This window comes from Chiloscyllium plagiosum, unplaced genomic scaffold (genome assembly GCF_037043375.1).
Source record: "Chiloscyllium plagiosum isolate Xiang-an unplaced genomic scaffold, Cpla_swu_hap1 HiC_scaffold_11, whole genome shotgun sequence".
Lineage (NCBI taxonomy): Eukaryota > Metazoa > Chordata > Chondrichthyes > Orectolobiformes > Hemiscylliidae > Chiloscyllium > Chiloscyllium plagiosum.
The window spans coordinates 48,937,686-48,955,689 of record NW_028270149.1 but is presented as its reverse complement, the minus strand read 5'-3'; the positions used below and the strand labels follow the sequence as shown (position 1 = coordinate 48,955,689).

General features: G+C 40.9%; 1 protein-coding gene across 2 annotated transcripts in view; it reads right to left on the bottom strand.

Moving 5' to 3' along the window:
* Window positions 1-18,004, bottom strand: part of LOC122557551 (MORC family CW-type zinc finger protein 3) — a 135,232-nt gene that overhangs the window by 82,703 nt on the left and 34,525 nt on the right. For both annotated transcript variants that reach the window (XM_087992036.1, XM_087992035.1), the window contains exons 4-6: window positions 14,644-14,866; window positions 9,855-9,997; window positions 194-350 (exon numbers count right to left, since the gene is read on the bottom strand). In XM_087992036.1, the coding sequence (XP_087848162.1) occupies window positions 194-350; window positions 9,855-9,997; window positions 14,644-14,866 (523 nt within the window). The remainder of the gene's footprint in view (window positions 1-193; window positions 351-9,854; window positions 9,998-14,643; window positions 14,867-18,004) is intronic.

Sequence of the window (18,004 nt, the reverse complement as noted above, 5' to 3'; positions counted from 1 at the left end):
ATAAATACAATAATTTTCGCAAACAGAGATCAAATACCACATTATCATGTCATGTGAATGCATTATGAGTATCAAATCTTCAAGAATATCTTAAACATAATGATAAATACCCTAACGCAATGATTTGTCTACTAACTCAAGTCAGCCTTTTCTTTAATGTTGCCAAACAAAACACAAACAAATAGATACTGACCCTTAGTGAGTAGTCACTTTCAGGAATGTGCTGATCCTCCCTCTCTGGTCGTCTGTAAGTCTTCTTTTTTCCTGCACCATCTTCAGAGTTGATATCTGGGATCCGGATGTCTAATGGGTCTGTTTCAAAATCCAGTTCAGGTTTCTCATCTTTGTTTCTGAATGATACAAAACCCATTAACCAAGAAGCATGGAAAGGTTGGAACTAATTCTACTAAATGCATCTTTCATAAATATCTCTCCAGGTCAACAGTAAGGTAATTCATCAACAATAACATGTTCTTTGAAAATTAATTAATAAAATTAGCTGACTACATTAGATGATGGCTACCATCATTTGAAAGTAAAATTCAAAGAATTGATTATGGATATCTGGCTTATAACATAAATAAGAATTATGAGGATTGAGACAGGTAATAATGTATGAATTATTCAATTATTCCTAGGCCACCCTGGACCACAGAAACATCATTTGAAGGGTAAATAGTTTTGCATGAGCAGCAAATAAATAAGCTGATGAAAAGTCAGTAACTTCAAACCTAGGGATACACTGATTCTTAAGGACACATTCCTTCCTCCCAACATACATTTAAGGACAAATCTGTCTCAGCTATGCTAGCACACACAAATTTTAATATTTTGAACTACCCTTTAACAAGCATGAGATGGGACTCTATTCATCACCAGGAAGAACTCCCATTTTATTGGAAGAACTGCAGATGCTGAAAATCTAAACCAAATACAGCATGCTGAAGAAATGCATCATGTCTGGTAGCTTCTGTTTAAAGAAAAACAGAATTAACATATCATGTCCGAGGATCGTGTATCAGTTTTTCTCAAAACAGATGCTGTTAGACCTGCTGTGAATCTCCAGCATTCTGTTTTTGTTTCAATTTTTTGAGTTGCCAGCCAACTGGAGACCAGCAGCTCTCTGCCATACCAGGATTGGCAGTCACTGCTAGCGACCTTAAAGGAAAAGAAACAATGGATGACTCAAACTCTGGTAAATCCATGATATTGCAAGGGCCAGACTGGCTGGTATCATCGATGGAGTTGGTGGGCATATGAACTGGGGGAAGAGAGATGGTTGTGAGGGTGAAAAACTATGGGGCATCTGACTAGCATAAGGAATCAAGGAAATAGTACCTCCCTGTTTTGCTGACTATCAGTCAATAGGGCTAAAATCAAGCTACAGTTCCAGGCTACTCATCCCCAACCATCTGTAAAATCAAAGCCACAATGGGATTCTATATTTTCTTATCAACTTGCTCAGAATTGTTATTACACGCCTCTGGAGCAGGTGGGACTTGAACCCAAGCCTTCTGGCTAAGAATGGGTTTAAACTGTTAATTGATTAACCCTTAAATAATTGCCCATTTAAGGACCTTAATTAGGTCAATATCAGATGGCCCATCTAACCTGACACTCTTAAAATCGTGGCAGGATCAGATGCCACCACCAATGTCATAGTGCCCTAACAGACAGTCAACCAGCCTGTTTGTTGCTTGTCTCGCTTTCTCTCTCACTCCTCTCACAAATGTAGCCATGAACAGCAGATTAGTTGCAATGTTTGTGTTATTATTTCAGATTTTAAACAGGTGTAGTATTTTATTATTTTATTAGACATTCTAAAATTTTATTTGTCTTTTCTAAGCTCATTATCTGTGTATAAAACATCCATTAACGTATTTTTCAGAATGATGTTAGGCACTCCTGTTTCAGACAACTTTGGAACTTTTTTTCCCATTCACAGCAACTGATATTTGAACAATTATTAATTTTAAAATGGAGTGTGATAGATTTTTGTCAGGCGAAGCCCCACAGGAGCTTGGGAACTGGTATTTGCAGCCAGGTGACAAATCAGACACAATCTCGCTGAATGGCAAAACAGGTATAAAGAGCTAAATGATCTACACTTGTTCTGTGTTCTTCAAAGATGCTTTATTGAAGAGAGCTTACATCACTAACTTTCCCTAATGCCGAGATACTTAACGCACATGGACAATAGACAATAGGTGCAGGAGTAGGCCATTCTGCCCTTCGAGCCTGCACCACCATTCAATATGATCATGGCTGATCATCCTTAATCAGTATCCTGTTCCTGCCTTATCTCTATAACCCTTGATTCCACTATCATTGAGAGCTCTATCCAACTCTTTCTTAAATGAATCCAGAGACTGGGCCTCCACTGCCCTCTGGGGCAGAGCATTTCACACACCCACCACTCTCTGGGTGAAGAAGTTTCTCCTCATCTCTGTCCTAAATGGTCTATCCCGTATTTTTAAGCTGTGTCCTCTGGTTCAGCATTCACCCATAAGCGGAAACATGTTTCCTGCCTCCAGAGTGTCCAATCCTTTAATAATCTTATATGTCTCAATCAGATCCCCTCTCAGTCTTCTAAACTCAAGGGTATACAAGCCCAGTCGCTCCACTCTTTCAGCATAAGGTAGTCCCGCCATTCCAGGAATTGACCTCCTGAACCTACGCTGCACTCCCTCAATAGCCAGAATGTCTTTCCTCAAATTTGGAGACCAGAACTGCACACAGTACTCCAGGTGTGGTCTCACCAGGGCCCTGTACAGCTGCAGAAGAACCTCTTTGCTTCTATACTCAATCCCTCTTATTATGAAGGCCAGCATGCTATTAGCCGCCTTCACTACCTGCTGTACCTGCATGCTTACCTTCAGTGACTGGTGTACAAGAACACCCAGATCTCTTTGTACTGCCCCTTTACTTAAATTGATTCCATTTAGGTAGTAATCCGCCTTCCTGTTCTTGCCACCAAAAGTGGATAACCATACATTTATCCACATTAAACTGCATCTGCCATGCATCTGACCACTCACCTAACCTGTCCAGGTCACCCTGTAATCTCCTAACATCCTCCTCACATTTCACCTTCCACCCAGCTTAGTATCACCAGCAAATTTGCTAATGTTATTACTAATACCATCTTCTATACCATTAATATATATTGTAAAAAGCTGCAGTCCCAGCGGTACCCCACTGGTCACTGCCTGCCATTCCGAAATGGAGCCGTTTATCACTACTCTTTGTTTCCTGTCAGCCAACCAACTTTCAATCCAAGTTAGTACTTTGCCACCAATACTATGCACCCTAATTTTGCTCACTAACCTCCTATGTGGGACTTTATCAAAAGCTTTCTGAAAGTCCAGGTACACTACATCTACTGATCTCCCTCGTCCATCTTCAGAGTGACATCCTCAAAAAATTCCAGAAGATTAGTCAAGCATGATTTCCCCTTCATAAATCCATGCTGACTCTGACCTATCCTGTTACTATTCAGATGTGTCGTAATTTCATCCTTTATAATAGACTCCAGCATCTTTCCCACCACTGAGGTCAGACTAACTGGTCTATAATTTCCTGCTTTCTCTCTCCCACCTTTCTTAAAAAGTGGTACAACATTAGCCACCCTCCAATCCGCAGGAACTGATCCAGAATCTATCGAACTCTGGAAAATAATCACCAACGCATCCACGATTTCTCGAGCCACCTCCTTCAGTACCCTGGGATGTAGACCATCAGGCCCCGGGGACTTATCAACCTTCAGACCTAACAGTCTCTCCAACACCAATTCCTGGCAAATATAAATTCCCTTAAGTTCAGGTCCTTCAGCCACTGTTACCTCTGGGAGATTGCTTGTGTCTTCCCCAGTGAACACAGATCTGAAGTACCAATTCAATTCTTTTGCCATTTCTTTGTTCCCCATAATATATTCCCGTGTTTCTGTCTTCAAGGGCCCAATTTTAGTCTTCACCATTTTTTTGCCTTTCACATACCTAAAAAAGCTTTCACTATCCTCCTTTATATTTTTGGCCAGTTTACCTTCATACCTCATTTCTTCTCTGCGTATTTCCTTCTCAGTAATCCTCTGTTGTTCTTTAAAAGCTTCCCAGTCCTCCGTTTTCCCACTTATCGTTGCTATGTTATACTTTTTCTCTTTTAACTTTATATGTTTCTTAACTTCCCTCGTCAGCCACAGCCACCCATGCCTCCTCGTAGGATCCTTCTTCCTTTTTGGAATGAACTGATCCTGCATCTTCTGCATTATACACAGAAATATCTGCCATTGTTCCTCCACTGTCATCCCTGCTAAGGTATTGCACCATTGAACTTTGGCCAGCTCCTCCCTCATAGCTCCATAGTTCCCTTTATTCAACTGAAATATTGTCACTTCCAATTGTACCCTCTCCCTCTCAAATTGCAGATCGAAGCTTATTGTATTATGGTCACTACTTCCCAATGGCTCCTTCACTTCGAGGTCCCTGATCAATTCTGGTTCGTTGCACAATACCAGATCCAGAATTGCCTTCTCCCTGGTAGGCTCCAGCACCAGCTGTTCTAAGAATCCATCTCAGAAGCACTCCACAAAGTCTCTTTCTTGAGGTCCAATACCATCCTGATTCTCCCAGTCTACCTGCACGTTGAAATCCCCATAAGAATTGTTGTAACATCTTTGCGACAGGCCAATTTCAGCTCCTGATTCAACTTACATCCAGACTACTGTTTGGGGGCCTGTAGATAACTCCCAAGAGGGTCTTTTTACCCTTAGAATTTGTCAGCTCTATCCATACTGACTCTACATCCCCTGATTCTAGGTCTCCCCAGGCAAGGGACTGAATATCATCCCTTACCAACATGGCCACCCCACCCCCTCTGCCCGTCAGTCTGTCCTTACGATAGCACGTGTAGCCTTGAATATTCATTTCCCAGGCCCTGTCCACTTGAAGCCACGTCTCAGTTATCCCCACAATATCGTATCTGCCAATTTCCAAAAGAGCCTCAAGCTCATCCATCTTATTTCTAATGCTTCGTGCATTCATGTATAGTATTTTTAATTTGTTACTGCCCTCACCCTTCCCATCAACTTCTATTTCACTCAACCTTACAGCATGATCCCTTTTTGAGTTTTCTGCTTCATTGATACAGTTGTCTTTCTTGACTTCCCTTTTTCTAACTTTCCCTTCAATTTCCTTCTTATACATCCAGTTTGTCCCCTCCCTCCCGCTACTTAGTTTAAACGTAGCTGCGTTGCAGCAGCAAACCTGCCTGCCAGAATGCTGGTCCCCAACCTATTAAGGTGCAAACCGTCTCTCTTGTATAATTTATGCTTACCACAAAACATACCCCAGTGATCCAAGAATTTAAATCCTTGCTTCCTGCACCAGTTCCCCAGCCACACATTCAAGTCCATTATCTCCCTGTTCCTGGCCTCACCAGCCCGACGAACTGGAAGCAAACCGGAGATAACCACCCTGGACGTCCTGCTTTTCAGCCTTCTTCCTCGTTCTCCGAAGTCCCGCTGTAGTATGTTCCTCCTCTTCTTCCCGACATCATTTGTGCCGACATGTACCACCACCTCTGGCTCTTCACCTTCGTCCTTGAGAATTTCCTGCACTCTGTCTGTGATGTCTTTAACCCTGCCACCAGGAAGGCAATACACCATCCTTAAGTCCCGCCTGCTGCCACAAAAACCCCAGTCAGTTCCTCTCACTATGGAGTCCCCTATTACCACGGCTCTGTGCGATGTCCGACTCTTCTACTCTGTCTCCACGCCAACTTTTGATTGACAGACCTGGCCGCCTCGCGGACTGGCAGTGTCATCTGTCTCTACTGATGGAACAGTGGGAGCAAAGGTGCTGAAAGGAAACTTGCTTGACACCACTTCTAAAGCAAAGATACAAAATTGTTTCTAACACCAGCAGATGACTGCGAGAGAGGATAATGTGATTTGAAGATTCCAAAAATCACAATCGCACAATTATCATGATTCCAGACCAAACTACTAAATCTATTTTATGATCTGCTAGGATCAGTAACTTTTTTTGAAAAGTAGGTAAGGTGTGAGATTTCAGGTACTCACCAAAAAAAAGTCACAAGATTTTACTGTTTTGAACAAACAACAACTAGCTTTATTATACAAAGCTAGAACAGTAAGCTAAGATCGATATCATTTATATTCTGTCACGCCAAATTAATGTGAAGCAAATATAGGTAACCAACACAATGTGGTCAAATACCCCAAAGATCACATTAAATAACAAAAGAGATCAAGTCAGATTCCACAGATTCTTCAGCATCTCCCAACCCTACCCTGGCGTTTGTGACACTGCGGGTCACCAAACATCTTTAAATCTTACAAGTGATTACAAATCTTCTCTTTGAAAGACTTAGCTTTGGAACTCCCTCAGAAACCACTCAGTCACAGACTACCTTAACAAATGCCCATATTCTGGCACTTCACATTCCTTTCCTAGGACTACATTCTCCTGGATTCTTTAAACACACTCCTGCATCATCACACAAGCAAAATTCCAGCTACTTTTCAGAAAGCTAGCTTCAAGCTGCTACCGACATTCCTCTTCTCCAATGTTTAAATCTAACAGGGGCCTGAATGACATGGGCTATGGTGAAAAATGTGACAGAATCACACAAGAAGTCCAGCGAAGCCGGCATGGTGACTCAGTGGTTAGCACGGCTACCTCAAAGTGCCAGGGATCTGGGTTTGATTCCAGCCTTGGGCGACTGTCTTTGTAGAGTTTACACATTCTCCCCGAGTCTGTGTGGGTTTCCGTCCACAGTCCAAATATATGCAGATTCGGTGGATTTGCCATGTTTAAGAAAAAATTGTCCCATAGCTTGGGTTAGCTATGATAAACATCCAATGGGAGTGGTGGGTCTGGGTGGAATTCTCTTCAGAGGATTGATGCAGACTTGATGGACCGAATGGCCACTTCCTGCACTGCATGGATCCTACAATGACATGATTCGAAGCCTATCTCTTGCTGCTTCTTCCAACTAACATCCCAGCATCAAGGTGAGATTCTCACAGGGCAGAGGTAAACTGTCTGTTAAGAGGGATTTTTGCTGGTCAATGACCTTATTAACTGCACATCTCATCCATTAATAAATTAAAAGTCTTCAATCATACCACCCGCTGTGAGCAAACTGAATGCTGAGAATTTCAACATGGAAGTCTGATTAGGTACCAGGCATCTTCAGTTTGCCACTTGTTCCAAAGGACCTTTATGTGGGACACCAGGCACCAACATCCCAGCGGACACTCCATAAGCACCGGCTACATCCACTTCAGATACACAAACAGTGCTATCTGAATGTGCCTGCCTCTAAAAGCCCTCATGGCAAATTTCTGTTCCATTTTCAGTATTTGTCTGCATCTCATGTTTCAATTTGGGATGCAAGACACCTATTATTGTAAAAAGTCAGCAAGGTCAATTTTCATTCAGCGACTTGAGCCTAGCTGGATGCTCACAACATAGCTGCCTTGCTTTCTTGCACATTGCCTCTCGGCCAAAGATATTAGGCCCACATACTATTGCATTGCCTTGCCGTTAAGTGTAGTCACAAAGCCAGGAAGCTTGTCATAGTTGTCAGCAGTCTTCAGTCAAGTCAAGGGAGATAACCTTCACTCAGGGGTCCTGGCAAAGTAACTCAATGGCAGCCTTAGAGACCAGTCCACAGCACTGGACATGGTCAGTCAGCCGCTTAAGGCATTCAGAGTCAGGAGTGTCTCCACATTAGGAGGTGAAGAGCTGAATTTCAGGCAGCTCACCACCCATCTGGACTCTTTCTGCCTTATTGTGGGCTGGTTTCTTTCTGGAAGTGAAAGAGAGGCAGGTATTAAGGGAGATGAAAGTGGGTGACACATTATGTTTTGATCTTTGGTGCATTTCCTACATTGCTGTGCATTCCTTCAGATGGTTGAAACTACACTTACCCAAGTGGCAATCTTGGACCAGACTTGCATGATCTTGTGTCATGGCTTCCTCAGTTGGTCCTGAGGAACAAGGACTTGGCACCTCTGTGCCACCTCATCCACCAGGACCTCTAGGCATCTGTCTGAAAAAAAGGCACCAATTTTCCTTCTACACTACGTTTGAGAGCAAATGTCAGGAATCGTGTAGCGCAACTCTACACTAACAATGCTTCTGTGGGTGCATAATGGCCTTGGTACCAGGGATTTTGGTCCATTCTGGGATATCCCAACAATGGCAAGTTGTTCTGGCAATGCAAGTGGGGCTAGAATTGAACAGGAGGGATTCCACAGGATGGAGTATGTAGTTAATGAGGGTCAGGATTCAGTCCAGTGTTTCTCAGTTGCACAAAGGTTTTGGTTTCCTTAATGGCAACCAGCAGCTTCCAAACTCCCACAGATCCCAGGAATTATCGTGTCGGGTAATCCCAACACTTAGCCGAACCTCCTAAGTTCCAAGTCTTTTGTAACTCCATGGAGCCGCTGTAACAGCACCTTTTTGTGATTAAGTCTCTTCTCCCTACCCTTAAGTGCCTGACTGACCAACAGTCTGAAGCTGGAAACCTTCTTTTCTGACTGTTTCTGTACAACTCTAAAACTGACCAATAAGCATTGAGCTGTTCTGAGCGATCTTTTGAAAATCTCACAAGAAAACCGCCTTTGTTCCTCAGCAACATTAAACATAACTAATATTTTAGAACAGTCAAATGTAGCCACCCCTTAGAACTTCTGTTTCATGATTTCTGCCTTGCACATATAAAATAGGCACAAAAAGAAACATTTCATCAAACCTGTCCCAGTTTTCTGCTTCTGTCAGTCAGAACTAAGGTAAACTTTAAAATTAGGGATGGCCTTTTTAGGACAGAGTTGAGGAGAATCCTTTTCCCTTAGATGTTTATGAGACTTAGAAACTCTGCCAATTTGTTTCCTGCGTGCAGCTATCACTGCACCCCCAAAATGGTGGCTTCTTACACAAATGTAGTTTCATGGATACAGAACACCTTTCAATATCTCACACAATGTTGTTGATATTTTCATCTGATTCTGAAAACTGTAGAATGGCAGTCTGCTTTATCATAGAAGTATCATTGCTTGGGTGCTAACACTTTCAAATGTCTATGATTCTCCAAGAATGGAGCAGGAACTTCCAAATCACTACAGAACACAGCTTGGGGAACTTGGCCCTCTAAATTACTTCCCAGTCTGCTGCCAGACATAAGAATCTAGCTCAGTGATACTGCCAAATACTCTACATTACAAGGTTGGTATGCATTTCGTGGTATTCACAGAGTCTACTAAGGGTCTGGCAGCTGGTTGGCGAACTCAGGTGTAGGGTGAAGAAAGACAGAGAATGTGAAAGAAGACAGAGAGAGACACTTATGGAAGAAGATGTCCTTGAGAAGTGGAATACATTCCTGTAACTTTACTGAAGGTTCATCATCTCTTTGACACATTGATGTGAAAACAGGTGGCTGGAAAAATATCTTTTTAAGAGCAACTGAGCTGAGTTACACAGTGATAAAATCAATGATTATGCAAACCAGTTTGCAACAACCAATCAAGACACTTTTTTCAAAGTGTGGCATTTGGTCACAGGAGTTAATCATTTATTTTATATAATACATACAATATTTCAGGGAGCTGTTCTACAAAGTAGACTTTGTATCACAGGAAGTGTAGAGTCACAAACATTTAGAATTGGTACGATGTTCAGGTTGGAATGGCTGTAATAGGAAGCAGGAGCAAGAAGAACGAATGAGCAGAAACAGCAAATAAGCAGAGAATTGGTTAAGCAGCAAAACAGTCAGTTCTTTAAATAATTTACTAAATGATTACTGCTTACAATACTAGACTGTCTACCTACCTTCTGATATTCCAAATAATAATCCGGGTTCCTTTTTTGCTGATGATTGTATCAAATTCTGTCAGCAGTTCCTTCTCTGTATTGAAGATGGAATATTTCAAGATGGCCTCCAGACTTGGCACTGAGTCTTCAGTAACTATGAGGTTCTGTACTTCAATCAGTTAAGTAGTATTTATAAGGTCTTATTCATATTGTCCACTTGAATTACTTTCCATGGAAAGTTATTTCATAATTCAATAACCCCCTCTGTAAAACTATCGACCTACCTTACAAAATAAGGTTTCTTTGGTATTTGAACCTTTTACTATAGTGATCAATTTGTCTGAAATGAACATTTTCAATTCTTTGCAAACATAATATTTCTTAATGTAAATAAGAGAATGGCAAAGTACAGCCTTGGATTAAATGCTCTCTTTTAAAGAAAATGGCAGAATAATTATCTGAATCTCAAGATTCACCATCTCACTATGGAAAAGGAATGTGGAGAGAAGGTATCACAGTGAAATGTCAGTGGATTAGCAATGCTCTTGAGCATATGGGTTCAAATCTCTTCATGCTAGAACATGGAATTTAAATTCAATTAATACAATTAATACTTTTATGTCATTCAGATCCCAAGTGATACGTTTGAATCTTAACTGCCCTCTGAAATGGACTGGTAGGCCATTCAATGGCAATTAGGATTGGTCAAGAAACGCTACCTAGGAGATTCACTTCCCATTTTTCAGGGAGATACTGAATGGTATGTACAGAGAGAAACTGTTCGTAGATAACATAGGATTAATTATATGTCAGCGGTAAGTACAACTACATTTGGTCAGTCATTATTATTAGGACCTTACAAAACTGGTACAGATAAATCTACTCCCTCCAAAAGTTGAAGCAGAAACCTTCACTTCCATCCCCAGACTGTGTATAACTTGAGTAAAATGGATCAAGACACTGTAACATAAATATTGGCACTTTTAAAACCACTATTTTACGCAACAAGGGCTATTGGTAATTTGATACTTAAATATTAAATATGGAAAAGTCCAAATAATTTTAATGGAGCAGTAAAATCGACATTTCGGGCAAAAGCCCTTCATCAGGAATACAGCTGTATTCCTGGTGAAGGGCTTTTGCCTGAAACATCGATTTTACTGCTCCTCGGATGCTGCCTGAACTGCTGTGCTTTTCCAGCACCACTAATCCAGAATCTGGTTTCCAGCATCTGCAGTCATTGTTTTTACCAAATAATTTTAATGCCTAATTATCACATCAGTGATGCCTTAAATGAACTCTCATATTCAAGAATGTATCAAGTTAACATGTCATTCAAGACATGGAAACTCTGAAGGCCAAACAATGGTAAATAAATCATCAAAGAGTTCCATAGAGTAAGCAGATTATAATATGTGAACTATGATACTCTAGTGTATTCGACAACAGAGCAAAGGAACTATATAGATCAAGTGGAAGTTGATGCAACAAAGCTAGAATTTACAATTTACTTTCTTATACTTCAAATTAACTATTCAAGACAGCTGAATATGTGTTAGATCATACATGTGAGACTGTGGTATCTGAAAAAAAATTGTTAACCCAACTGTAGAACGAATTATTCTGACAAATGTCTTTGCATTTTAAAAAAATATATAATAGAATACTTCCTTTGCTATGATTTCATCAAAGTGAACAACGCTTGGGAAATCAGAACTGATGCACATGGCAAGCATAGGTGCCAAAGTTTTCTTTGCATAAAAATCATGACTGATTCGTACTCTCAAGTGCTAGATAATTACTAAATGGTCTCCGCTACCTTCAGTAATAACTTGGATAAGATCATAAACCCCAGCTCTTTGTAGTGCCTATCCATGAGATTTCCTTAAAGAAACTATTATGTCCTGATCCAACCCATGTATCATCCTTCTGTTCTGTGTCACGCACTTACCTACTCTGGCCTACCTTCATTCCTCCACTTCTCAAAGGTAATTCAACTTGGGCATTAACTGCTGGCCTTGTCAGCAAATCTCAAAACCCATGAACAAATAAACAAAAATGGTCATCTAAAAGTGAAGAGTTGTTTACTGAACTTCATTTTTAACAGGAAACTCCATCATTGAGTGAAACCTTATTGTTCCCATTGCTCGCTCTCCTCCATCCTGTCCTACTTTGGTCAACAACTTCTCTCACGTCACCGAACACCTGCCTTACTTTAAACTCTAACCTACTTAGCCTAAACAACTATATGTGCAACTTCCTTCCCTAAAGTAAATTTTAAATGTTTACACCTTGGAATAACTGAGGCAGCAACAGTCTCATAACAGGGCTGTGTAGCTAATAGCTTTGTTAACACCAGCAGTACATCTGGTGTCATTTTAAAAGGAGCCGAGCTCCAGCAGTCTAAGAGTCTATCTAGTTTAATCAGTAAAATGTGGATTAAGCTAAAGTTAATTGAGTCAATGTTTAGACTAATGGGACGCATGGTGTCTGAGAGAACAATCTCATACTGTTCCTGAAGGTTCTATTCTTCTGTATTGGAACAGTGCAAAGGCCAAAGACAGAGCAGTGGAAGTTTATGTACTTCTTGTTAATTCTTTTTTCTTTTTCTCTGTCACATTCATAGAGTCATAATCATATAGCATGGAAACAGATCCTTCAGTCCGAACAGTCCATGCCGAACATAATCCCAAACTAAATTAGTCCCACCTGCCTGCTCCTGGCCCATATCCCTCCAAACCTTTGCTATTCATATACTTATCAAATATCCTCAAATGTTGTAATTGTATCCACATACACCACTTCCTCAGGAAGTTCATTCCACATGTGAACCGCCCTCTGTGTAAAACATTTGCCCCTGTTGTCTTTTTAAAATTTTTCTCCTCTCAAGTGTGCCCCCTTGTCTTGAAATCCCCCATCTTAGGAAAAAGACAACTACCATTAACTCTATGTATACCCCTCATTGTTTTATAAACTTCTATAAGGTTGCCTCTCAACCTCCTATGCTCCAGTGAAAAAAATCCAAGCCTTTCTTTATAACTCAAACCTTCCATATCTAGCAACATCCTGGTAAATCTCTTCTGAACTCTCTCCAGCTTGATAATATTCTTCCTATAACTGGGCAACCAGTACTGGATACAGTATTCTAGAAGTGCCCTCAACAATGTCCTGTACAACCTCAACATGTCTTGCCAACTCTTACACTCAAAGGACTGAGCAATGAAGAGAAGCATGCCAAATGCCTTTTTAACCGTCCTGTTGATATGTGATGCAAACTTCAAAGACATATGTACCTGCACCCCTAGGTCCCTCTGTTCTACAACACTACCCAAGGACCTACTGTTAATTGTATAAGCTCTACCCTTGTTTGTTGTATCAAAATGTAATAATTTGCATTTACCCTGAATGAACTCCATCTGCCATTTTTCAGCCCATTGACCCACTGGATCAAGATCCCTTTGTGATCTTAGAAAACCTTCTTAGAAAACCAATTTTGGTGTCATCTGCAAAATTACTAACCTTTAAGTCTTTTATAATCTCATCCAAATCATGTATACAAAAGACAAACAAAAGAGGACCCAGACCCAATCCCTGTGGTGACAGGCCTCCAGTCCAAAAAACAACCCTCCTCTATCACTTCTTCCTGATTGGCCTCATTCCTGATGAAGGGCTTATGCCTGAAACGTCGATTCTCCTGCTCCTCGAATGCTGCCTGACCTGCTGTGCTTTTCCAGCACCACATTATCAACCCTCCTCTATCATTCTCTGTCTCCTGCTATTTGGCCAATCAAGTATCCAACTGGCAAGCTCTCCCTGAATTCCACATGGTCTAACTTTACTAATTCGTCTACCTTGCGGAACATTGTCAAAATCTTTTCTAAAGTACAAGAAAACAACATCTACTGCTCTGCCTTTTTGCCAACTTCCTCAAAAATCTCAATCAAGTTTATGGGACATGATTTTCCTCACACAAAACCATGCTGACTATCGCTAATCAATTTTTCTCTCTCCAAATGTCCATAAATCCTATCTTTTATAATAATCTCCAACAATTTACCAGGAATCGAAGCCAGACTCAATATCTTCAATTCCCAGATTTCTTGAACAAAGGTACAACATTAGCCACCCTCCAGTCATAATGCACCTCCCCCATAGTTATAGATGATGCAAATATTTCTGCAAGGGGTCTCGAATTTCTTCCCTTACTTCCCACAACGTTCATTTACTTCTTAGGTCATTGAGAGTTTTCATGTTGTCCTTAGTACTGGTTTGGAAATCAAACACTTCTGTAGATGCAGCATATGATCAATAAGAAAAAATTAAACTGTGAGCCATGACAATTCCTGTCATATAAATGAAGGCTCACCATACATATTGAACTCATCTCCCTGATGCCTCACATATGCAAATCGGCGGCTGGAAAAAAAACTATTGGGAGCAAACAGATACAGTTATACAATAATGAAGTCACTAACCAATTAACTCAATTTGCAAGATTTTTCAATTACTTTAAAATTGTGGCCCATTCATCTAAATTAACCCGTTTGCTCAAAATAATGTGTAGATTATCTCAAGGATCACTAAGAACTAAAGCCTGTATCACACAGAAGATACAGAGGCACTAAAAAATTTAGAATTAGTCGCCCATTACACAGAAGTTGTATAACATTGCACCATGCACAAGCAATTTAACACATAACAAAGGGGAGGCAGTGGAAACCATGTGGAAAAGACAGTCCAGTACGGGTATAAGCCTAATAAATTGAGATAAAATGTAATTAAATATGAAAAGTCCATATCATTAAAGGATATTATTCTGCTGGTTGAAAGGCACAATAGGAATAATGACCGCTTGGGCATTAATCTGTTCCAGGTAGGTTTGCGATAGGAAGCCCACGCTTAAAGCTCCGCCATTCTTGGTGAAGACAAGAGCATCTTTTCCCAATCTCATAGAGCCGGATTTAAATCCATTTCCATACACTCCAATTGGCAAGTGGCTTTTATTCCCTGTTTTATTCGTGAACCCAAAGCTGCAAAATAAAATTAAATTTTTAGTGATAAAATTACAAAACAAGACATGCAAACATAAAGTTCACTTTACATCAATGACCATTGCTGCAAAATTAACATAAGTTTCTTCCAATTCTAGCAATGCAGCATTAAACAACTTTTGGAAAAGAAAGGGTGACACACAACAAGTGATATAGTCAGGATAGAGTGGGTGAGCTGCAAGTGACCTGATCAGTTATTGTTTTTATTCCCTATTACAGGGAACAGAAACTCCTAAAGAATTTAGGCTCATTTATCATTATAAAGGCAAAATGCAATTCATCTCCTCAATTTGCATTTTTTAGATAGATTAGATTCCCTACAGTATGGAAACAGGCCTCCGAAGAGTAACCCACTCAGACCCATTCCCCAACCCTATATTTACCCCTGACTAATGCACCTAATATTATGGGCAATTTAGCACAGCCAATTCACCTGACCTACACACTTTTGGATTGTGGGAGGAAACCAGAGCACCCAGAGGAAACCCAGACAGACACAGGGAGAATGTGCAAACTCCACACAGACAGTCGCCTGAGACTGGAATCGAACCTGGGACCCTGGCACTGTGAGGCAGCAGTGCTATCCATTGAGATACCGTGCCACCCCTTTTACTATCAGCAAAAACATTCACAGCCCTGCATGTGGATGGTCAATTTGTCCTCTTACCTCCATATACAAAATAGAAAAATAGGGAATGAAGGAAATAAATAGGTAGTTTTAAAGAAACATTATATGTTGATATCCTCATTAAGCAACAAGTTAATTCACCTATGTGAAATGCAGCTAATCAAAATTCAAGTATGTACTCTTGTCAATTTTGCTCCCCTCTCCACTTCTTGAATGTATTAACTTCCAAATTTCATAAACATGGGGCATCCTTGCTCAATGATCATTCTCTCTGTATGAACAGTGTAGCTGATTGCAAGCCAATGACCTAATCTATTCACGCCTGCTATGTAACAAGGCTTTTTCAGCAAGAATCAAAGAATCATGATTGGAAACTGTCCCTGTGGTAAGAAACAGAAAACGTAACTAATCAGTTCAATTGCAGCACACACACTCTACCCTGACTGAAATCAACAAGCATCATACCACCAAACATGGAATCTCAGAAGCTCTTTTGATCTCTAAATTAAACTCTTCATCGCAAAATGAAATTTCTTACAAAATCAGAATGCACTCACAATAGACTTAATTTAAGAAATATTGATTTAAATTGTCCACACCTTTAAAAAAGCATCAACACTGGCAAATTGGCATTGAATAGCAAGTCTTGCCATTCTTTTTCTTGTTATGTAATTGCCAGAGATGATTCTCAGTCACAACCTTCTTTTGTACGATAGTAGTCATGATTTGGAGATGCCGGTGTTGGACTGGGGTGCACAAAGTTAAAAATCTCACAACACCAGGTTATAGTCCAACAGGTTTAATTGGAAGTACACTAGCTTTTGGAGTGCCACTCCTTCATCAGCTGGTTGTCTCAACCACCTGATGAAGGAGCGTCACTCCGAAAGCTAGTGTGCTTCCAATTAGATCTGTTGGACTATAACCTGGTGTTGTGTGATTTTTAACTTCCTTTGTACGGATTTTGTGTAAATTAACATTTTGCACATTAAGATTCTAGAGGATGTCTGCCTCCATTATGGGCAGACACAGGCTGGCAACAGTTATGACGTTAGCAACCTGACCTGTAGCTTTTAGGCCACTGGTCCAAAAGGCAAATTAAATACATGACAGCTACAAAGAGATTGCCTGTACAATAGATCAAGGAATGGCTTTTATTCAAGATTGTTTTGCATGTCTTGGAGAGTGGCACTCCTTGCTTGTGACATTTACTACACACATCCCACATATCACATTGTAGAGATGCAAATCGTACAAAAAAAACCTGGTTTATCAGGTTGAGTTTTCGTGGGGCTTCCTGGTATGCACAGAGTTTCACTCAGAGCATATCAAAGAGCATCCTAGATACAACAAAACAGATCTAACATGGAATTCAGAACTCTTGGGAAAGAGCAGTGGGGGTGGGTGCAGAAACAAAATGATTCAGCATGGTTTTGTGAAGGGCAGGTCGTGCCTCACAAACCTTATTGAATTCTTTGAAAAGGTGACGAAGGAGGTTGATGAGGTGAAAGCGGTAGATGTGGTATATATGGATTTTAGTAAGGCATTTGATAAGGTTCTCCATGGTAGGCTACTGCAGAAAATACGGAGATATGGCATTGAGGGTGAGTTGGAGGTTTGGATTAGGAATTGGCTGGATGGAAGAAGACAGAGGGTAGTAGTTGATGGCAAAGTTTCTTCATGGAGTGCCGTCACTAGCGGTGTTCTGCAAGGATCTGTTTTGGGACCATTGCTGTTTGTCATTTTTATAAATGACCTGGAAGAGGGGTTAGAAGGTTGGGTGAGCAAGTTTGCGGATGATACGAAAGTCGGAGGAGTTGTTGACAGTGAGGAAGGATGTGGCAGGTTACAGCAGGATATAGAGAAGCTGCAGAGCTGGGCAGAAAGGTGGCAAATGGAATTCAATGTAGCTAAGGGTGAGGTGATTCACTTTGGGAAGAATAACAAAAAGATGGGGTACTGGGCTAATGGTCGGATACTTGGTAGTGTGGATGAGCAGAGGGATCTTGGTGTCCATGTACACAGATCTCTGAAAGTTGCCACCCAGGTAAATAGTGCGGTGAGGAAGGCATATGGCGTACTGGCTTTTATTGGTAGAGGAATTGAGTTCCGGAGTCCTGAGGTCATGATGCAGTTGTATAAGACTCTGGTGCGGCCGCATCTGGAATATTGTGTGCAGTTTTGGTCGCCATACTATAGGAAGGATGTGGAGGCACTGGAACGGGTGCAGAGGAGGTTTACCAGGATGTTGCCTGGTATGGAAGGAAGATCGTATGAGGAAAGACTGAGACACTTGGGGCTGTTTTCATTAGAGAAAAGAAGGTTTAGGGGTGACTTGATTGAGGTGTACAAGATGATTAGGGGGTTAGATAGGGTTGACAGTGTGAACCTTTTCCCACGTATGGAGTCGGGTATTACAAGGGGGCATAGCTTTAAATTAAGGGGGGGTAGATATAGGACTGAAGTTAGGGGTAGGTTCTTCACTCAGCGAG